Below are 23,651 nucleotides of genomic sequence, written 5' to 3'. Positions count from 1 at the left end.
CACAGGGTTTGAGACAGACCCAGATTTTAATCCTGAAGTGGCCATTGACTACTATGTGAACCTGGACAAATTATTTTTGTTTCAGATGTTTCATCCATAAAGTAGGAATGATAACACCTTCCTCCCAGGATTTTGTGAAGAGTAAGTAAGAAAATGATTATAGTTCCCTAAACACAGTGCTTGACACCCAGTGAGGACACAGTAATTGCCAGTTATCAAGACTTTTCTTATAATCTTAATATCTATTTTGTATTATAATTTCATTTAATTAGTGACATTACTGATAAAGTAAAAGTCTATGGTGCACAGCCTTGCCTGACATCATGAGAAATGCTAGATGTGCCATGATGTGGTGGGTATTTCTTACTCTAATTGGGATGCTCTTGCATTAGACATTGGCAAAATGAAATTAAAAGAGGTTTCAAACTAAGTATAGAAACTTCCTCCTCCAGATGGTTTTTTTCCTCCACTTACTAAAATAAAGAAAGGAGTTAGGTGTGTAGCTCAATGGTAGAACACATGCTTTAGCATGTGCAAGACCCTGGGTTTGATCTCCAGCACTGGAAAGAGAGAGAGAAAGACAGAGAGAGAGAAAAGGTGGGGGTGGGAACCAAAGTCTCATAAATGTTCAGAGCTTAGATAATGAGAATATATAAGAATAAAATAAGACTTTGAATTTCCTGATCAACTGTACCCAGCTGAGGTAAAATAATTTCCCCAATTTCTATGCTGGTCTGACAAAAAATCAGAAAATAGAATCTGTAATTCCATTAAACCTTGAGGGTTGGCTGAGAATTGTTAAAGTTACCCCACAGGATTCATATGTCACACCCTATACATAGGAATCTGCCATGCATATTTCCTTAAGAAAGAAGTTAAAAGTAATTATTTATAAGTGTATCTGGATCAACTATAGCAGAAACTCCAGTTGTGCCAGGAGGGGCAGTTTGGCCCAGCATTTCCACACAGAATGTTTTTTTGTTTTTTAATTATAACATACAATCTGTTCTGAGATGATTTCCATCTAGACACAGGTGTCAGATCAGATGACAAGATAGCGGCTGGTACTGATCTTCCCACATGCCACAAATTTATGAGCTTAACAATCACATTTACAGTTAAAGGATTTATTTATGGGCATCTGTTATCCTTTTTCTTCTCACAATCCTTCAAATGGCTCTGCCTCCCTCTGTCAGGGACCGTTGGTGAAGAAAGAGAGACAGAAATCTGCAGCACTGATAACTAGTTTGCATTTCCTGCACTGGGGAACAGAAAGAAGGTGACCCTCAAATGCTTGTAAGCAAAGGGTTGGGGTTCTCACTCATTTGGCTTGTGGTGCTTCACAAGGAGTAGGATCCTGGACATATACCTGTCAAATTAAGCAAATAAGGTCCTAAATATTTTCTCTGAGAAGCAGTGACAGAGGAAAGTATCTTAGCTAATCTCCCAGACTGGGGCTTTTCCCAGCAGAGGAAGGGAAAGGATAAGGAAGCCCTAGGGACAGACCATCAGATGAGGTCAGAGGAGGAAGGACACACCAGAAAAACTTGGGGGCCTCAAGGGGTAGATCAAATGGAAGTTCCAGGAGAATGAGCAACCAAGAGCGCTTAAAGGTCAGTATCTAGACATAGACACAGACACAGCATAGATACAGATACTGAGTTGGGCCTTTAACATTAGATGAGGTGAAGCACCCCAATAGAAGGACTGAGGAACCCTAGTGTAGGGCAGGTCAGGTTGTCCATATGGATGTTGAGGTTATCACAAATGAAGGTAAAACTCAAGGTGGAACAGAAAACTCTGGTAAGGTAGATAAAGTAAATAAGGTACGGGCAGGCCTATATGAGGTGCCAAGGCAAAAGGGTATGTTAGAACTCTCAACTGAGGAAGCATGTTATAGGAGAGAAGAAAAATAATAGCCCTGAAACAGACTGAAATGCCAAATTCTGAGCCCTGCCATCAAACTCCACAGTCTCTGGAAAAGAAGAATTCTCTATTCCAGCAAAGAAAATGGGGTGGGATCCTTAGGGGGGACCAGGAGATGGAAGAAGCATCCAGTGAATATATTAAGGATGCTAGAGATCCTAGCATAGAAAGGGGCTCGGGAAGTTCCCAGAGGAAGGTCTTAACTGGGATTTTAGAGACATAAAGTGGTACTTGTAGAACAGGATGAGCACTGATGGACCTTACAGATTGTGTGGTGACTTAGAATGACAAGGACACAAGTCATGGTGATCCCAAGCACTCCCTCTGTAGAGTCAGGGTACGGTGATGGGTGATTTGGCACAATGGGACCCACAGTTGGGGTGGGAGGAGGAAGGGACGTGCTCTTGGGAAGGCTAAGACAGATGCAGCAGCCTCTCCCTCACAACTCCTCTTGACCCCTTGTGGTTGGGAGAACATTCCATCCCTGAACTAAGACAGGACTCCACAAGAGCATCTGTCATCCAAGGGCACAAACATAATGTACAGACCGAGCAGCTCAGCCCCTGCCACACAGCATCAGGCATGATCAGTCCACCAACCAGGCATTCACAAACTCACTCAGAAGCTGTACAGTCTGAGGCAAGAATGAGAACTCAGTCGCCACCTTCCCAGCATAACTGGGACCTGCAGCAATGGTACCTCTGGTTCTGTCTGCATCAAGCTACTGGGGAGCGGCAGGAAAACGAAACCCATTTCAATCCTCTCTTCCACAGGCCCAGCTTCCTCCTTTAAAGTTCTTAGTCCAGAGCAAAGTGTTTTTCTTTACAAGCAAGAGAAAAAAAAAAAAAAAATAAGGAGACTCTAAATGCCTGGTCCATCCACAGGGAAAGCAAACAATGTGGGCAGGGGCATAGCCCTGGGCTCAGCCTCCAAGAACATTCTCATCCCCAAGGACACTGTGCACCAAGTATTTCAGACTCACCACAGCAGCATTGTTCCGGTACCTACCCCAATCACCCTACCAGAAAGCCCTAGGCCAACCACCATCTATTCATCTCCAACAATTTACTTGCAAAATTGATGAAACAGAGCCATAGGAAATTGCCAGTAGATCTCTCAATTTGTGTGTGTGTGTGGGTGTGTGTGTGCGCTGCTGGGGATTGAACTCAAGACCTTGTGCGTGGAAGGCAAGCACTCTACCAAGTGAGCTATATCCCCAGCCCCGATCTATCTGTTTTGACCTACACAAATCAGAAATTTCAGAAGGCTCAACCTAATCTAATTGAATCCATACTCTATCCCTACATCAATGATAAATCGTTTATGAAGCTACAAAAGGTATAGAGAGCAAAAATTGAACATCCCAACCCCCACCTCTCAGCCACCAAACCAGTAGCTTCCCAGGAAGCAAGTGACAAAGGGAAAGCACACTCTTGTAACACTCTATCTTTCTGCTCATTTCCTACAGTAATGTAAATTGGCCTCAATTTGACAATACCACTGCTTTTGCTTCATATGCCCCTAATACAAAGGTCCATAGGGTTCTCTCTAGCCCAACTGACCATACACATCATACAAATGAACGAGGACTGCTTTTGATAATCCACTCTTCTGCTCAAAAACCTACAGTAGCTCCTCATTACCATCAAGGGTCAAACCCAAACCCCATGAGAATGACAGGTAAGGCCCCACCCAGCAGGCCCCACCCATCTCAATCCCACTCCACCCTCACTCCCCAACCCATCCAGTTCTCACCACCTTAAAGGTCTAAGGTCCACCTCTACCACCACACCTGCCCTGTCCTAGCAAGTTCACAACAAAAGCTCCCACCTTCTCAGAAGCACTGCTCATTCCTTAAACCAAGATTTAGCACAAATGCTTGAGATCCAAGCTCTGCCACACCTCTTGGCTAATTGTTGCTTCATCTTAGTAGGTGTAAGTATTCTCCCTCTTAACTAAACTATAAAAACTCCAAAGGCAGAGACCAAGATTGTGTAAACTCCCCTACTTCGCCCTATTATAGAGAGTAAACTCAAGATTTGGGGAGCAAGACTCAACCCTAACATCAGATGTAAATGTGGACTTCAGTCTTCCAGCTGAGTGTCACTACCACCAGCACCTGGCACCAGCAGCCTCACAGAGCAGACCTCCTAAGAAGATTAAATACATGAAACGAAAGAAAACATGATCTTCCTCAGTACTGGGAGAAAGAAGAGAAAAGGAAGGAAAAAAGAAGGAAGGAAGAAAACATGATCCCAGACATCAATTTCCACAAGGAAATCTGCCAAGAAAACTAATAGAGATAGGGAAGAGACCTACATTTCTTTAGTTTGATAAAGCTTCATTTTATTGTTGTGCAAAGAACACTGAGCATGGACTCAGACTCTGTGGCCCTGCCAAGCTCTTATTATCTGGATTCTCCTAGAAACATTGCATAATCTTTCTAAACCTCGGTTTCCCCACCTACCAAACAGCATTAATATCTCACTCATGCTGACCTAGATGGTCAGCTTGCCCTAGATGGGTACTCCGCTGTGCTTATTTTTCCCCCCACTCTAAAAGAAAATAGGACTTGCAACCTTGGGTATTCCCCAAATCCATGCACATCTCAAGGTCAGAGAGAATGTGAGGCTGTGTGTGACCCAGACGGATGAATCTGTTGTTCATGGAGCCATTGACATAGAAAACCAGTAGGAACAGGACAATAAGAAACTCTCCAGCAAACATAAGCACATAGCTCTTCTGGAGAGAGAGAGCAGCTTCCTGCTCACTGACCTGAAGCTGCCCTGACTCCAGTGGGAGCCAATAAACTCTAAATGAACCAGCATGGCCAAGTGGGGTTGGGTCCCAGAAATCACATTTCCTATCTGCTGCTGCAGGTAAGATGAATTTGCATAACTGGACTCCATGCCGCACCTAACTAAGCTGGAAAAGCTGCCAAAGTGACAAAGTGACTACAGGTCACATTAATCCACTTTCCTGCCTAACTGCCTATATTATTTTGTTTATTTATTAGACTACAACTCTTCTAATCATCAAGTTTAGGAGAGTGACAAATTTGTAGAGAGGTAACAAAAGCAAAGGGTTTGGGCTTCTAGGGCAATAAAGCCCTTGGACTAGTACATATGGACTTGTATAGCCTTTTAAGTGTGGCAGCAGGACCCAATTAAATCCAAACTAGGATCCAGGATTGGCTTTGGTCCATGGTGGGTGTGCTTCTCCAGGACCTATCTGCACCAGTTGCCAAACAGGCAGACAAGCGGGTAGTTGGAAAGGGAAGGAGAGTTTGTGCACAGGAAACTGTAGACCCCTGGGAGGACATAAAGGCACAGCAGGCAATGACAAGGAGCACCAGGATGGCATCTGCCCTGCACTCCTGGATCCCAGAACAGCTGGTGAAGCACCTCTGGGGACCAGAGAGAAGGATGGATGTGGAAGAAGCTGTTGCCAAAGCCTTTGGGAGGCTTTGGGGCTTGGCAGCCTCAGCAGAATCAGGGGAAGGCCATGAGGGGCCTTGGGGAGACAGTGACAGCAGGAGGGCAGCGCTGGGGAAGGGGGAGTATCAGGAGTGACAGGACACCTGGAGGAAGAACAGGAGCTGCAAGCCATGGTGCCCCTGAGCACAGGTGACATCCTACTCTGGGGACTCTGAGGACACTGGCAGAGGGCCTGTATGAGCAGGAGAGTCCAGTAAGATTCGCCAAGCTGGGCATTAATATTAACATGGCCTCATGTGCTCCCAGGGCTGGGGACACCTCAGGCACACCAGCCACCCTAACAATAACCTTATCTCCACTTTCCCTCCAGCTGCCCACTTTCCTGCGGATGGACTCTCCTGCTGCTTTCCAACCTTTCTCCACAGCCTGTAGACCGTCCTTTCCTGTCAGGGCCCTCTTCACCAGCGGCCTCTTCATGCCAGTGTCTGGGAGCCTCTCCAATGCTCCCGCCCAATTCCCCACATTGCCCTTCTCAGGGACACCGGACGCTGGTTTGCTGAGACCAGCGCTCTCCCCAGGGAAAGCTGATCTTTCCTTCTCACCCCTGGGTTTAAAGTTTCCTCCTAGTCCTCCAGCATCCCCAGGGCTGCACCAGCCACTCTGAAACTCCGGGAGGGCGGGGCTCCCAAGCAGGCTGCTGATTTCTGTGACCTGGATATTTAATCTCAGTTGTCTGTTGCAGCAAGATTCACAGTCACCTTGGGCTTGGGCTGAGTTTTGCTTTTCCAGGTGCTGTTCAGGGAGGCACTTTGGGTGTGTTCACATGGAAGAGTGGGCTAAGTACACCCCACCTTGGAACTGCTTTCCCTTCAGCTGCCCAGATGCCTCTAAGACTTTAAAGTTTACTTGTTTTGCCTGGTAATGCACCTCCAGGGCCTCCAGCAGCCCACTCATCTCCACTGGTCTGTGTCAACAGCACATTCAAACACCCCGGCTCAACGGAGCTCTGCCACATTCCCTGCGTGCAGACAAAGCTGCAAAAATCATTTGAAAAGCAGGCTCCCTCAACTTCTTCTCAAGAAAGACGAAGTGCATCTATCTCATTTCCACATCTTCACACTTGGGTCTGAAGGGATTTTAAATGGACTCAGGACATTTGGAATGCCTGAACCTTCTGTCAGAGCCCACACCTGGACACTGACCCCGCTGTCACCACAGGTGTATCTGAAGAGCAGGTGGAGACTTCCTTACCCATTGCTGCACAGGGTAGAGGAGGCCAACCACTTGCAGATTCTTTTTAAAAGTTATTCTTAAAGAATTTTGACTCCTTGATATGACAACCTCCATGGACAACATACGATTAAATAACAAGCAAGCAAAATAACTCTAAGAAGAAATGTTTCCCCAAAACATACAGCTTTCATTCAAACACTGGGGTGGTTTACATCAATGTTGACAGCAGCTCAATTTACAATAGCTAAACTACGGAACCAACCTAGATGCCTTCAACAGATGAATGGATAAACAAAATGTGATTAAATATATATGATGGAATATTACTCAGCTTTAAAGAAGAATGAAATCCTGGCATTTGCTGGTAAATGGATGGAGTTACAGAATATCATGGTAAGTGAAGTAAGTCAAACCCAAAAAACCAAAGGCCGAATGTTTTCTCTGATATGTGGAAGCTAATTCACAATAAGTGGAGGGGGGGGGTGAGGATAGGGAAGAATAGAGTTACTTTATATTGGATAGAGAGGAGTGAAGGGAGGGGAAGGGGTGTGGGGGAAGGAAGGATAGTAGAGTGAAGCAGACATTATTACATGCATGACTGCCTGCATGACCCATGTGATCCTGCAATATGTAAAATCAGAAAAATAAGAGATTACACTTTCTTTATGTATGATCTATCAAAATATATAAATGCATTCTACTGTCATGCAACTAATTAGAACAAATAAAATAAAATTATCTTAAAAATAAATAAAAGGAAATATTATGAATAGTCTCATACCAATAAGTGAGACAAAAGAAATGAATGAATTCCATGAAAGTCACATATTATCAAAGTTCACTCAAGAAAAAAATGAATAACTTAAATAGTTTTATGGTGCCGTCGATTTAGGTACCCCCCGCTGAGGGAGAACTATAAATATTCAGTAAATGATTGTTGACACAGTCAAATTCACTTGCTGGTAAAAAGTCTCACAAGCAGCTTATGTTGAAATACAAATCCTTTGTAAACAAAAGTAGTGTCATGAATCCAATCTAAGGAAGACATGTGTGTTGGATGCAAAGACTGTGTGGGTGCAAATCTTTGCACACTGGAACTGAAAACACATCTCCCAGCAGCCCATCACTCCCAACTAACACATACAACTATAGACCAGAAAAGTAAGCAATGATCCAAAGGTCACACAGCTAGCTAGTAAGAACTAAAACGATTCTTCCACAGATCCTGAATCTTTTTGAAGGATGACCCTGACAAGTTCAGAGTGTTACTTGTAATCCTGGAATAAAAAAAAAATTCATGGCAACCTTCCAAAGAAATGGAGTGGGGCTCAGACTCATCTGCAGCCATCAACACCTAAGCAAAGCAGTTTCATTTAGCTCTGCCCTAGTTGTTAAGCCAGCCAGCATCCCAATTAGGCAAAATACAGTCACACAGTATTCCTACAGCTGGCAAGAAACAGGTAGGTTTTCCCTGATATCCCTGTAGACAGGATGATCTAAAAAGGCAACTCCCCAAAGTATATTAAGATTCCAAACAAAGGAGAATGATGTTGCCATAAAGCAGAGGAAGATGCAAACTTCTCCTCCATCTGGGAATTCAGCCTGGGCTTGGTTTTCTTCTGGTTTAGAATAGGAAAGGCATGGTGCCAACACCCTAATGGCAGAAGGCATCCACCAGGCATCTCAAGGTGCCAGCAGCAGTCCCAGTACCCTCCTGAGTGCCAGAGCCAAGGGACCCTCGCCCACATCTCTGCTGGAAGAGGACCCTGCCGTCCTCAGTGCAGTGGGAGCCTGCCAGGCCACCACCAGCCCAGCCTCCCGGACGGCTGTCAATACCAACAAGACGACAGGCATCAGGTCTTCCACCATGGTGAGCACTCCACACACTGTGGTCAAGTCAGATTGATGGGCTAGGGACATAGCTCAGTGCGTGCCTAGCATACCCAAGGCCCTGGGTTCAATCCCCAGCACCACCCAAAAAAAAAAAAAAAAAAAAATCAAATTGACAACAATGTCACCGAGGCAGCAAGCCTGCTCTTCTGCTGAGAAACCAGCATCAGTGAGGAGAAAAGAACACGTTCCTTCAAAAAGCCCAACTCTGCGTCCACACCTTTTGAGAGCATCACAAGCAGTGTTTTAACAAAGACTCTCCCCTGGGTACAGGGAAACCTTGGCAGCTTTTGGTTTCTCCAGGGGCTGTGGTTAAGCTTCTTCGGAAGCCCTTACAATTCCATCTCCTGGCATTTGGCAAAAATATATAATTTGCAAAAATTGAGTCTACTAAATGGATCCTGCTTGGCAAGATTCCAAACGCAAAGACCTAGTTCCAAGCATGTGGCAGGCTGGCAATGAATAGGTGTCACATGGAAGAGCCCAATGAATGTGCAGTAGGGTTGATGGAAGCAGCCCACCTGAGGAGTCCAGAAGCATCAGAATGTGCTGGGGGAGTCAAGCAGCCAGGAACCCAGGGTTTTCCATCTCTTTCTGCCCCCGAATTTATCTAAAGCTATGTAGCCATCAACTTTTTGCAAGGACAGCAGACTGTTGTGACTGCTGCTGCTACCCACCCAGATCCAGGTAGGTGACCCCAGTTGAGGCCACCTCCTTGCTTGATTCCACCCTCTGACCACCTTACCCCCAAGTTCCCTTCTCCTGAGAGGTCTCCCCCAAATATCACCTGCAAAATCATCCACATCTCAGGTTCTGATTCTAGACCCCCACCATGAAAGGCCTTTAAATTTTAAAATAAGAATAAGCACAGACTATTTTGTGGCATTTTTAGAACTCCAGAATAAGAAAGTTCTTCTCTTCCACTTCATTAAAAAATAAATAAAGTAGAATTACCCAGAGGTACCTGGATGGTCTTTAAGCTATTTCCTTCACACACATCCTTCCTGCTTTCCTTTAGATTGGCCAGGAGTCTCATATCAGTCCCTGCAGACTCTCCAATCACCCCACCCCTCACATGCCCACCTGCTTTCCTCCAGAGTGCCTAACACTATAGATGTCACATCATTTGCATGATGTTTAACCTTTGTATCCCCAGTCCTCCAATTCAGTACTAACACCATTAATTAAAATGATCATGCCTACCACAGTGGCGTGTAGTAGATGCTCAGTAAAAACATGTGAGCAAATGCCTGACTAGTTCATGGTCATTATCCCCAGAATCTAATTTTGTAGCTTTTATGCTAAAAACTGATACCGTCAAGGGTAGGAAAAGAACCATAAGAATATTTAAGGAAAAATTTTTCTTAAGCTATAAAAGGCTTCGCTTCTAGAAGGTTGCACTTCTAGTATATTGTAGTTAATTGTAGGTTAATAAAGCACAGTGACAACCTCCAGACATAGACAACCAGCTAGCCAGGAGCTGCTCAGAGTTTCTGAGTTACTCAAAGCAGTACAGAAAACAGAAATCTTTCCTTATTTCCCTGAAACAGTCAGATATTTGAAGCCCAATTCCCTCCTCCTCCCAATTAAAAAAAAAAAAAATCTATCATGTATATTTTTCTTTGGTTCTTAACATGCTTACTTAAGACTATTTAAAAGCACATACATTGTTAGTGGCCCTGTGAGCATGCTGGGGAAAAGATAAAGAGATACCAATCTCAGTAGGGTATGGAGGCACATGCCTGTAATCCCAGCGATTTGGGAGGCTGAGGCACAAGGATCACAAGTTCAAGGTCAGCCTCAGCAACTTAGCAAAGCCCTAAGCAACTTTGCAGGAACCTGTCTCAAAATAAAATAAAAATAAATAAATAAACAAGGCTGAGGATGTGGCTCAGTGGTTAAGAATCCCTGGTTCAATCCTCAACACTAACACTCCATGTTCCTCTCTAAGAACACAGTTTCATGGAGGCACCTACCTTGTACCTAAACATAAAGAGAACTAGGCAGCCACTGCAGTCTTTGCAATGTTGACAAAGCATTTGGGGGAAAAAAAGTAAATAACTAAGAAATGTTCCTGGGAACATGGGAACCCCAGAGTCTGTCAACTGGTTCTCAGATTCTTTGTTCCCTTTGTTCCTTATGGCAAATGTGGATTCCTATTTTCCTCTCAGGCTATAGAACATCTTTGGAAAATACCAACTTTGAAAACCTGTAAAACACTGTCGGTTGTACTGTCCTTGTAGAAAACGATCAATTAACTGGAACTCTAAGTTACTATGATGACATTAAGGAAAAAAGCTTCAAAAGGCTTCATTTCCCAAAGCATGGTATACTTACACCCCTGAATCCAGGAACTTCCCCATAAATCCGATTACTGGGGAGGTCTGCAACCCTTGGACATCAGTTGACCCCAAAATCCCCAAAAGAAAAAGGAGCTCTAAGCTAGCACACTTATTTTCTTATTCTCTTTTCTTTTTAAGTTAATAAGTTTGATAATATGGGTTTTATCTGGCACACAGGTGAGACCCTGATCAGGGATGTGGTGTCCTTTCATTTACTTTTAAATTAACCAGTCAGACCTGCCAGGCTCCACTTGTCAGCATCAATGAGGAGGTGGCTGCCTCGGACATCATCTCTTATTATCCAGGCTCAAAAGATAAAGATGTTATTACTGACAAGTGCCAATTGCCTAGAAGACTTTGATGTTTGGGCTAGTGAAGTCTCTGACCAGAAACACTTACAGGTAAGTTTTAAATGTGTGGGACATTATGAACCCAAGCTGTTTGTTTTCATGGCTCCCATAATTCTGCATTTGGTCCTAGTGGGGACAAGATCCAGGGATTCCTACCAAATGCCCGACTCCTTTGTGTGACTTTTCTTTGTATTCCTCCCTTCCTCCATGAATTTATTTCAATTGTAGGACATACCTACTTATTTATTCTGAATCACCTGAAAAGGCAATTAGAGCTTATAGAATATTATGACACAGTTTCATATGTTTTCACTTCAAAATAGAGTTAGAAAGTGGTCAGTTACAAGACAGAAAATTATAATTATATACATTTATACCACTTAAATATTAATTTTCTATATATGTTGGAAAGCTTATACCCACACACACAAGTTTTTCAATATAACTGCAATAAGTTGGGAAGTAACATGAAAAAGTAAAAACATTCACAAGGTCAACCTATAGAAAATTCCTAGGACTAACTTTTACAAGAAATGTGCAGGATCAACATAAGGAAAACTACTCAACTGTGAGAGGAACCAGACAAGCCATGGAAATGACTGTCCATTCTAGAATGTTAAGTCCTAACTGTTAAAACCACCTGTTTGACAGTATCTGGTTCTTCCCTATTGTAACTTGTAGGTTCCATGCAATTTCAGTACTAGTGCAACTTTTGAAGGAGAACAAGGAGTTGAGTAATGAGATAGTAAAATATATTACAGAACTACAATGACAGTGTTTGGTACTTGCACAAGAACTCAAGGGGAAAAAAAAAAACTGTAGGCCCAAAATAGATACAACTTCACATAACAATTGAATCTATAATAAAAGATGATTACAAACCCAGCAGGAAGGTCAGAATAATTTTTATTCAATATTGGGACAATTAGTTAATAATTTAGAAATGAATTTGGATTTTCATCTGACAAATAATACCACAATAACTGCCAGATGAACTAAAAGCATAAATTTTACTTTTATGATATTTATCGAACAACTGAAGAAGGAAGGAGTTTGGAAATGGGGAGCATTCACAGAGATCACAGGTAAAAGCTCCCAGAGAGCTCTTAGGGATCAGTCCAGGATGGAGAAATGGAGGGTGAGCTGACATAAGTGGTGGCACCCCAAAAGGACAGTACTGATGCTACATGTCAGGTAGGTTGGCGCCTCAACTGAAAAATGCCCCAAAGTTCAAAGGCCAAGTTTCCTGCTTATGAGTTCAGTGTGCACTGAGCAGTCCTCCCGTGTCAGATTCTCCCTAGGAAACATGCAGCATCAGATCCCCCATCCAAAATGCATGGCCCCTGGGTTGCCACAGCTGCTGAACAGGCAGGGAGGGTGCTCTGGATCTTAACTCTTGCATGAGAAATGACATGCAGCACTTCCACCCACTGTCTGCTGGCCAGAGATGGTCACATGACCTCAAGCACAAGCATCTTAGGTTGGGATTTCCCCCAAGATGAGCCTGAGACAAAGATATGAGTTCATCTAGGGGGCTGATCCCCAGAAGCAATGCAGGAACATGAAGAACTAAAGTCACAACAGTGATGTGAGCCAGCAGGTTACTGCTGTGGACAACCTGGGCTCAGTTTTGCTGGGAATCTCCAGGGAGACTGGGCAGAACATGCCTCAGCGTGCCTGGATGTCCCACCAGAGGAGCAAGGAAACTGATAATGATCCACTAGTCCCCTCTGTTAGCACGTGAGGACTGGTCCAAAGGATATAAACTGCCCAGCACTTCCTGTCTGCACCAAAAATGAGTCAATCCTGCTTCTGCAACCAGAGAAGGCCCTCAAACAGGGTTGCAGTGGCTTGCAATGGGAACCATCAGAACAGGAAAGGCAAACCATGGAGGGACTGATAGTATCTGCTAAAGGTGAGTATGTGGTTATCTGGCAGGATCAACAGTCTTTGCCATAGGTGTAGAGACCCAAGCTCCAAAGAACTCTGGCTGCAGCCATCTGAAACCAGGCAATATCTCAAAGAAACTGTACAGCTAGGTTTATGGAACCCATTCCTGGAAGAGATGCTCCTAAAATCACAGCTGTTATTGTTAGGAGATCTGTTCCTCCAACCAACCCTGAAGCCCAAATGTGCTTCTTGTAGGGTGTCCTGCAGTAGCTGGCAGATGTGAATCTGCTGTCTGGCAAAAATGCTCCCCTGGTTGGGGATAAAAAGACACAGTGCTATCTTCAAGGAGCATGTGGTTTCTGGGGGTGACAGGTATTCTCTTGATCACAAGACTTTAATCACAAGTTCCAAAGAGATGCAGAGGAGGGGAGGTCATATGTGTCCCTGGAGGACTCAGTGGCTCTGCTATAAAGATCACACCTGTGCCAAGACCAAGAGAGAGTAGAAGTCCATCACAACCAGAAACAAGAGCATAAAAGCCACTCTGGCAGCTTGTTCCTATCACCTCCCATCCATAAGTGCATTAGGTTAATCATTTATATAATGAGGAAACCCTGTTAGATTTTTAAGTACTTAATACTGAAAATTTAACAAACACCAGATTTCACTCTAGAAAATTATGTGATTTTATCTTGTCTGCGAAATTTTTGTTTGTTTGTGTGGCTTCGTGTTCTCTTCCTTCCACTTCCCCAAAGTGTGAAGTTTCCATTGTCCTCATTATGTAATTATCTAGAGATCACTGAACCTGTGCCACATCACTCCATGGAGAATTTTAAGCATCTGTCTAAAAGAACAAGGCGGAAAGTGACTGAGCTCTTGAAAACTGAGGGCAGATAACTCATCTCGCTTAGTATGACAGCTTTTATCTCACAAACATCTGCAATGCTCTCAATTTTTTTTTTTCACTTTTCTGAAATGAATAAAAGACAAAAAAAAAATCGTGCTTAATTGGGCAAAAAGTGTCCAGAACCTACTCCAGCAGATCAGAAGAAACAGGCACAAGAGAGAAGCTAATAAAGCCGCTCAATTCATTCTAATGATCACTAATTCAATGTTCCATAGAGGAAATATAGACACCACGAGTACAGCAGTTTCTGAAAAACTAGTTCAGGAAAGCACATGTCAGTTAAAGATGGGATGACAGAAATGGTCTGAGACGGTTATGGTCTTAAGCTTTTCTGTCCTTGCTGTGCACACCTGTCGTCCTCGTCCTAATCACTAGCATGTCAACCACCCCAGATCCTCATGGTAAAAAGTCATCCTGACTCCTCGTCCCTTCCATCATCTTCCACATGCAGCCCACCGTCAAGACCCATGGGTTCCTAAAGGTCTGCTGGGGTAATAACCAGCCAGTGAGCAGGAACACTTGCTCCTGGTGGTGACATAAGAAGAACTTCAAAGAATGTGATAACATGGGCAAGGAGAAGGAAAACGGGCCACTTCCCTTGTCTCCAATCTTTAGGCAAGTCTTTTGATTTGGATGTGTGGTATCCCCAAAAGCTCAGGTGTGAAACAATGCAAGGACATTCGGAGGTGAAATGATGAAGATTGCAAGAGCTGTAACCTAATGGATGGATTACTCTACTGATATGAATTAACTGGGAAGTACCTGCAGGCAGGAGGATGTGGCTGGAGGAAGTAGGTCACTGGAGATATGCCTTTGGGGTATAAATTTTGTCCTGGTGAGCAGAGCTCGCTCTCCCATGCCTCTCTCTCTTTCTGCTTCCTGGTTGCCATGTCCTGAGCTGCTTTCCTCCATTGGGTCTTTCCACCATAATGTTCTGCCTCACCTTAGGCCCAGGGCTACAGAGTTGGCCGTCTATGAACTGACACCCCTGAAACCATGAGCCAAAATAAACTTTCTCTCTTCTACATTGTTCTTGTCAGGTCTTCTGGTCTCAGTGACACAAAGCTCACTGACACAGCAGGGAATCAAAGCGGAGAGACCTTGGTGGTAAAGTGAAGGAAAGCACTCATAAAACATCTGAAGAAATTCATCTGCACAGTGGGCACACAGCCTATCCTACACTCTGCCCCTTCTTGAAGAAGCAGCCTGGCCCTCCATGGTGTCTCAGCCCATAGCCCCTGAGGAATGCCTGAGTAATAAATGCCCAAACCTTGTCCCTCTCTGTTGAGTCCTTCAAATTCTTTCTGTGGGATTAATAAACAGCTTTTGCAGCTCTGGAACTGATCAAGGCAGCTCTCTCAAATCTAGCACCCCCCTTCCCCCTTCCCTAAACTACTGCCTCGGTTCCCACCCTCGTCCCGTCTGTACCTCCACCCGAGACCTCCACAGCTTGCTGTCTCTGGCTTTCCTGCCTGTGCCTCACCTACCCTGCACATCCTGGCCTAAGTGTTGTCTCCAACCCATTAAGCTGATCTCTCTCCCCTTCAGGAGGCACTCCAATGGTTCTCCCTTTCCACCTGTTTCTCAAATCCTGGGGGATCCTCAGACATTCAAGAGGGTCTACAAGCTCTCAAAGAAATGGTTTTTTGTTTAACTTTGTGCTTTCATCTTCAAGACAATTTCTTTTATTATCCTGGACCATCTAAATGACCATATTATAACCAAGTTTTGCATTATCAAGTATCATTTCATTATCAATGTGGTCAAAACCATGAAATGTAACTTTAATCATCACAGGCTAATAAGAAAAATCACAAATTGGATTTAATACACAGAGAAGGAACTGATGAGAGAATTGAGCCATCACATAGGCCATGTGGCATGGCACATAGCACACCAAACTCTTAAGAATCTGAGTGACAGTGTTCAGAAATAGTTTTGGCAAAAATGAAATTTTATCACATTAAATTCAGGACATTGATCTGAATATATTCAGTTTGTGATTGTGTTGGTATTTTATTTATATATGTGTTTTGGTTTTATGATCATAGGAGAGCTCCAAGTATCTCAAGTTTAGAAATATTTAATGCTAACGCAGCCACTTCAATGTTTACACCAGCTCAATTCACAATAGCTAGATTGTGGAACCAACCTAGATGCCCTTCAACAGTGAATAGATAAAGAAACTGTGGTATATATACACAGTGGAATATTATTCAGCCATAAAGAAGAATAAAATTATGGCATTTGCAGGTAAAATGGGTGGAATTGGAGAATATCATGCTAAGTGGAATAAGCCAATCCTAAAAACCACAGGCCAAATGTTTTCCCTGATAAGTGGATGATGATACATAATGGGGGTGGGGGAGCGGAGGGTAAAAGAAGAAAGGAGGAACTTTGGATTATGTAGAGGGAAATGAGAGCAGGGAAGGGTGGGGGTATGAAAGATGGTGGAATGAGACAGACATAATTACCCTATGTACATGTATGATTACATAAATGATGTCAGTCTACATCGTGTACAACCATAGAAATGAAAAGTTGTACCCCATTTGTGTATAAGGAATCAAAATGCAATCTGTAAAAATTAAAAAAATAAAGTAAAAATAAAGTAAAAAATAGAAGTATTTAATGCTACTATGTATCTGAATTGCCTTATAATAAAAATAATTTAAGCCAATACTAGGCATCTACAAGTTTCTTTTTCTTTCTTTCCTTCTTTTTCCTTCTTTCTTTCTTTCTTTAAAGGAATCCATGCCCATTTGAGAAACTGGCTTCAGGCAAATGTGGAAGAGAATGATGTTCTCTGAACTTTCCATCCATCCCCTCTCCACCCATCACCAATTCCAAGGTCCCTCACAATTTAAGTTTTGGCCAATGGAGTGTGAACATAAACAACAATACATTCATTCCAGAGGAGGCATAAGGAAGATAGCAACTCTCCCACTCTCTTCTGGCACAAGTGACTACACAGTCCACATTTTCCAGACAGTGAGACATCAAGCTGGGGCCTTCTACTCACAGATGCATACTGTGAGTGAGAAGGAATCTTTCTTGGGTTAACCTATAAGATGATGAAGTTGATTTGTTACTGCAGCAGAGCTTAGCCTATCCTGACCAATCCAGGTTCAGGAACTTAGCCCTGCCCCACCAAGCCCTTCCCACCACACCTCATGTCCAAATAACCCTTGTTTCAATGACATGAATACACCAAGCTGTTCCATGGCACCCTACTTTGCACATGCTGTTCCTTAACCCTAGAATGCAATTCCCCAGATACTTCTGCCTTCCTTCTCTACTCCAGCCACAGTAATTCATCTTTTAAAATCCAGTTCAGATATAATCACCACCAGGAAGTTTTTTCTCCCTTTTCCATCACTTTTAACCAGCCTCTCCATTATCCATGAACTCTACAGAATGTTTATCTCATCATATCACAATTATACCTTTCAATGCCTGATCCCACACCACCTACCCCATCCCATCACACTGTGATAGGGCCACTGGTTTAGTCACCTCTACAACCTCAGGATTGGCATGCAAAAGTGGGCACCATTTAGCCATTTGTCCAGAAAGAACTTCATACCAAGGCATAGAAAAAAGCTGAATTCTTCCTGGTCCTTAGGGCATCTGAAGAAAGTTGAATTAGATCCATTACCAGCCAAGGACAACATCTTACTCAAGGACAGAAATTCTTACTATCTCCAACACAGCTCCAGGACAGACCTGCCCAGGAGGCCTGAACCCTCCATCTCTCCCCAGACACAGAGATTCAGATTACCTGGGAAGGAAAGACTGATCTAAGGTCCTGTGCTCAAAATGTGGTCCCCAAATGAGCAACAGCTCCAAGATTTAGAAGCCAGTGAGAAAGGCAGGATCTCAGGCTCCCAGACCTTCTAAATCAGAATCTGTATTTTAACAGGATCCCCAGATGATTCAAAGGCCCTAAAATATTTGAAGAGTACAGGCCCAAGGCAGCTGAACATAATCTCTTCAGCCTAAAAGGTCACTTTAATTATACTTTTCATTTGTAATAACAGGTAAGTGCTTCATATTGCTAAATCTTAAAGATGCCCACTTTACCAATAAGAAAACTGAGGCTCAGAGGGTTGGATCACATGGCTTTCCAATGTCAGAGCCAGGATCTAAGGGCTGTTCAGATGGACTCAAGAGCCCTAAATGGATAACCACACACTGTAGGCACCCTGATGTTTGCAAATTTCTGTGAACACTCAGGCAGCTCTAGAGACACTCCTGGGCCCTTCATGCAGGTGCTGATCTGGTGTTTATCTCTATTCTCTCACTTACTACCCACATCTTGAAGCCTCTACAAATACCACTGTCCCCAAGAGACTGCCGATTGTCCCCAGGTAAGGATTTTATAAGCTTGCTCAACAACTGCTTAATGAGTCAATGAAAATATTTCCTCTTTGAACATCAAACAACACACAGCTGGAAAACTATTATTAAAGAAAGGTTCCCAGAGAAGTTCAAGGACTTGCCCAAGTAGCTCGGAGGCCTCAGATCTCTGGGACTGGAACACAACACCCCTCCCTCATAGCAGGTACAGATGTCTTCTTCCCATTTTCTATTCTCCCTGGATTTCCCTCTTCTGACCTATATTATCAGGCAGCTAACAAAAGCATGCTTCTCAAAGAACTCCCCCACATATGCATCTTTAAAAGGGGCTCTGCTCTATCCGCAGATGGGCCAAATTTAGACATTAACAGGCAACCACCACAGGAAAAGGTGGGGAAATGCAGGATATCAGAGATATCCTGAACCCAAAGAAAAGAAACTCTACCAAGCAAAATGAACTAAAGCTGCCCATCTCAGCTACAAAGACCCCACTGTTAAGACAAGGGGCCCCTGGGAGGTCAGACTGGTAGAAACCCACCTCTCTCTCCAGCAAGGCACCACCACCCCACAGCAGTCTGTGGTACTATGGCTCCATTGGCTAAAACAGCCCTTTTCCTTCTCTCCACTGGCTTCAGAAAGATGCAAAGACATTTTCCCAGCTGGTCCAGAGAAAAGCAAAACATCTGCCTGAAATATTCAAATATCCAGGAAAACATGGAAAGGAAATTTCCCTTGAACTGGGGAAGAGGAGGATAAGAAAAACCTAGAACTGAGATCGTGGGATTGTTCAACTATTCTCCATGTGGCTTTGGTTTTTCTGAGTACTCAGAGTACCTCCTGGAATGCTAAGGGTCATGTGCAAAGCCAAAGGCATGCTGATAAATGCTCATGGTGCTGAGCCCCCACTTGCCAATCCTGTGCCTGGACACAGGGGTTCATCCGCCCAGAGGGGAGCACCTTTTGTGATTTTAGGCAAAGGCAACCTCCAGACCAACACAGGCTACCAGTTACTTGCTATAGATACCAGAGGAAGAAAAATCAAGAGTGAGAAGGGTCCATGTTTCTGTTTGGGTTCCTTAAAATCAGATCCTAAATAAGACTTCCTATGAAAGTGTATTAGGAGGTAGGGGAATGAAATAGGTGGGGGAATGAAGAAGTAAGTCGAGAAAGAGAAGTAAGCCAAGCAAAGACTCACAGAAGTCAAGTTGATGTGACTCCACAGAACATCTCTGGAAACAAAAGATGTCATGCTTCAGAGTGTCCCACTGAAGAACCAAGGAGCTATGTATACTCAGCACCCATCAGTCATTGGTTAGGGCCTGCCCCCAGAGGCATTATAAATTTCCAGGCCCTCCTTGCTCTCAGTTCCCACTGCTTTGGCTCCTGCAGCCCAGGGTCATCGTCCAACAAAGAAATGGAGGGGCCGGAAGTTGAGAGTGAAAGTACTCAGGGCACCCAAGTGCACAAAGACAGCAAAGCTCTCTATAAAAGGACATGGATCACCAGGTATGGTGGGCACACACCTATTTAATCCCAGCTATTTAAGAGGTTGAGGCAGGAGGATCACAAGTTCAAAGACAGCCTTGGCAATTTAGCCAGCGAGACTCTGTCTCAAAATTAAAAGAAAACAAAAAGAGGGGGCTGTGGATTAATTCAGTGGTAGAGCCCCCCTGCATTCAAGCCCCAGTATGAGGGGGAGAGGGATTATGCCTCAGCGAACTCTCAAGCCTCAAGGAAAAAAAGTTACAGTGCATTTTTCAGAAATAGCTTTTTGCTTTTCTCTATTCTTTCTCCAGGGAAGCGTTTCCTGGCACCACTCAGAGCTATCCAAATATTAAACTGAAATGCTTTTCTCAAGTCGGGCTATCAGCCAAACCCAATATTCCTCTCTGTCTCCCTGGGCCCCTGGTTTTTTTTTGTTTGTTTGTTTGTTTGTTTGTTTGTTTGTTTGTTTGTTTTTGCTACCTTGCCTAAGGGTAAGCCCTGATGTTTGTCTACTATTTTAGATGCCTCCTTCAGTGTGATCACTAGCTCAGCATTAACCCAACAGATCACCCCTGTAAGCAGTAACACAGGCTGATTCCATGGCTCCTGACATAATCACCAAAGTGCAGGGCCTCCTAGTGCCAAGATATTTCGTGAGAGCCAGTGACGAAGGTGGGACCCAGCTTCAATTTGACAACTGTCATCTTGGGTAATACACCAGGGCAAGGAAAGGAAACGGGATCAACTAGGAGGGGGTGAGGTGGAGAGATGACTAACTGTCAGGAATGAATAACAACCTAGTTCCCTCCACAACTTCTCCTCACCCCGCTCTCCTGGCAGGCGGATACTCTGAAAAGGTGTCCCCAGACGCCTCTGCCCAGCACTTACTAGTCTTCTCCCTTCCTCACCACACCTCGCCCCCAGAGCCAGTCGTGGAAGGGAGCGTAAATATGGACCTATATTTGAAATTAATTCAGGGGATATTTCACGAGCTTAGTGGGGCTTTCTTTTTCTGTTAATTTCCAAATGCTCTGCCTTTTCCTAATTGCCTTTCGTTCTGCTGTGTCTCTTCATCTGTTCTTTTTCTTTCCTTCAGATGGGTCAGAGTTTTGGAGTCCAGGATTCAAGTTCCAGTTCTACCACTATTAAGTAGGAGCTTCGGTTTTCTCATCCAAGAAATGGAGCTAATCCCCTTCTCATTACAGGTGTATGGAAAGGGGATGAAAGGAGGTGAACTTCAGGTAAAGTGCCTGCACATGGAGACGCTCAGTAAACCTCAGCTCCCTCCCTGGCGCCTTCTCTCTTTCTGCAACCCAGCCACACCTCACAGGATGCCCAGAACGTTTTTCAGGAAGGGCCGCCGGGCTGCAGGAGAGTGGGAACCAGTTCCAGACAGCGTTACCCCTCTAGCAAGCGAGTTCCAGGCGGTGTAGACACACGCAAGCGCATGCACAGACACACACGCTTTGGGCAGCCTTGCGGGCTCTGGCTCTGTTGCTCCATCCCGCACCCAGCTCTGTCGGGCGATTTAAATCTTCCCATCCCCGCCAAGGCGGCGCCCCGGACCCGGCGGCACTTACCAGGGGCAGGCCGCGCTGGGCAGCCGGGGGCCGGCCGGGCCGGGGGCGGCGGCGGGCGCGGGGCGGGCGTGGCGGCGGGCATGGCGCGGCGGCGGGCTCCGGGAGAGCCTGGCTCAAAGGTGGCCGCGCGGGACGAGGCTCGACGGCCGAGCGGGCGCGGGAAGGCGGGAGCAGCGAGGTGCAGCAGCAAGGAGCCGGCGCCGGCGCTCCCTCGGCACTCGCTCCCGCCGCCCGCCCCGCACCGCGCCCGGCGACAGCCACGGGGAACGTCTCCGGGGGCGCGGGGCTTAGCAACCGCGCACAGCCGTAGCCGCCCTCCCTGCGCTGGCTGGGCTGTGCGCGCGGCGCCTGGCCCAGGAGGCCGGGCGGAGCCGGGCTTTGAACTTGAGCTCACATCCCGGGCTAAGCCTGTGAGCTCCCAAAGGCGGCCCCCGGGGACCCCCTCGGAGGCCCCGCCCCGCCCCGCCCCGCGGGGTGCAGCCCTTCCTCCTTCCGGTCGCAGTTCCAGCTGGACCTGGTAGGACCAGGTTTTGAAGGAGCACCCCTCCCGCGTTTTCTGTGGGCTGCAGTTCAAAAGGCGCCCCCGGGACCCCTGACAGTCCTTGCCCGTCTCGGGCGTGCGGGTGTCAGACTTCCCGAAACACTCCCCGCTACCCGGTTCCAGCAACGCACACATGCTAGACTCCTGGGCAGTCCTCCTACACCACCCTTCTTGGTCCCAAGATTCCAAGTGCCAGTTCGCTGGTCTGAGAGACAGGCTGCAGAATGTTTCTCCAGCCTCGTGGCTTCTTGGTACCACCTGAAGGCTGCTCATTGACTCCTTGCATTGTTGTGATGGTTGTGGAATGGTCCCTTCTCAGCACTGCATTCTCAAAGTCCCAGGTGTCCCAAGAGTTGCACTGTCCCGGGGCCCTTCCGAGGAGGGATGTTGAATGCACAGAAACCATACCCACCTCTCAACACTGCCACAGAGGGACGTGGATCAAGATTATGGATTAGTTTTGCCTTGTTCAGGTGACAGAGTGGCCTGGCCTGATGTTGATGTTCTGAGAAAGTGTTTGTGCTCAACAGAACATCAAGGCAGAGATGATAGCACCAGACTCACTCCCAGATTTCAGGAGCTGTCTTTCTCTTTATCACACCTAACAAGAAGTCTTGCAGACTGTCACATGTTTGTTCAGCTGCTGGTTTCCAGGTTTCCAGATAGCCACCTTCAGTACTGTCTTTCTCCACAGACCTGTTGCCTCAAAGTCATTAAAGAGCTGCAACATCTCCAGGAAACCACTATGAGAACAGGAACTCCTAGTTCTTTCTGATTTGTTGGCCAGACAACTCCAAATCATCATCAAGGACCATTTTCAGCAATCCAGTTTCCCAACAGTGAACAAAGTCACAAATGCCCTGCCTTCAGGTCATCCTCCTCCTATTGAGAGAAGATAGATCATAAAAATAATCAAGTAACGTGATAAATAATACAAAAAAAAAAGAAGAAAGGAAAATGAGAGTATTATTATTTTTAAGGAAAGGTGACATTTAAGCAAAAATTTGGGGAAACAGCTAATTTGGAAAACTGCCCTGGAGATACTCAAACACTTTCTTTTTAGAAGTCCTTTAACAGTCACTCTTCCTGATCCTATCATTTATATTTTAGGGGTAAATGAAGTTCAATAAGCTGAACTTCAGAAAAGGGTTTATTTAACTTTTGTGAAAGAGAAATCAGATGACTTGTGGATTTTTGTTTTGTTTTGTTTTGTTTTCTCCTTACAAAAGCAGCAGTCTGGCAATGTTTAATTCTGGTTAGATAGTCATTGTTTATTTATTAAAAGATGTCTATTAAGCAATCATAGTGAACATCTTAACTCAAGATTACTTCACAACAGTAAGGGATAGTGTAATGATTTAGATGTGAGGTATGTAACCTATAGGGTGTGCCAGGCTAGCTCAGACGCAGGTAAGAGCCAACGGAGTCATAACCCAGACCCCGGGAGTTGGGTAAAAGCAGGCTTGTGGCGAGCAACCTACAAACTCATTTATTGCAGGAGAAACCATACATTTTATAGACTTTTAACCCAATCACAATGTGCCACGGGGGATCAGACCACCAGGCCCCTATACCCCTTGGTAACACTAGGTAAATTTGGGGACAGTCCTTTACTTTCCTAAGAGGCCAGAGGGGAATGCTCCTCTCCATAGGTATTCCTGATGGGTGTGAATGTGTGAAGGTTTTCCTTTTACACACTTGAAACATTCAC

At 45.0% G+C, this 23,651-nt stretch overlaps 1 protein-coding gene across 1 annotated transcript in view; it reads right to left on the bottom strand.

Moving 5' to 3' along the window:
* Nucleotides 1–21,731, bottom strand: part of DCLK3 (doublecortin like kinase 3) — a 51,700-nt gene extending 29,969 nt beyond the window's left edge. Inside the window, exon 1 of the mRNA XM_079116379.1 lies at nt 21,400–21,731. Within this exon, the coding sequence (XP_078972505.1) occupies nt 21,400–21,481 (82 nt within the window). The 5' untranslated portion in view covers nt 21,482–21,731. The remainder of the gene's footprint in view (nt 1–21,399) is intronic.
* Nucleotides 21,732–23,651: the final 1,920 nt, after the last annotated feature.

Source organism: Sciurus vulgaris, assembly GCF_902686455.1.
Source record: "Sciurus vulgaris genome assembly, chromosome: 16".
In the NCBI taxonomy this organism is placed as follows: Eukaryota; Metazoa; Chordata; class Mammalia; order Rodentia; family Sciuridae; genus Sciurus; species Sciurus vulgaris.
The sequence above is the reverse complement of the archived record's forward strand: the minus strand, read 5'-3'. Positions and strand labels throughout refer to the sequence as shown.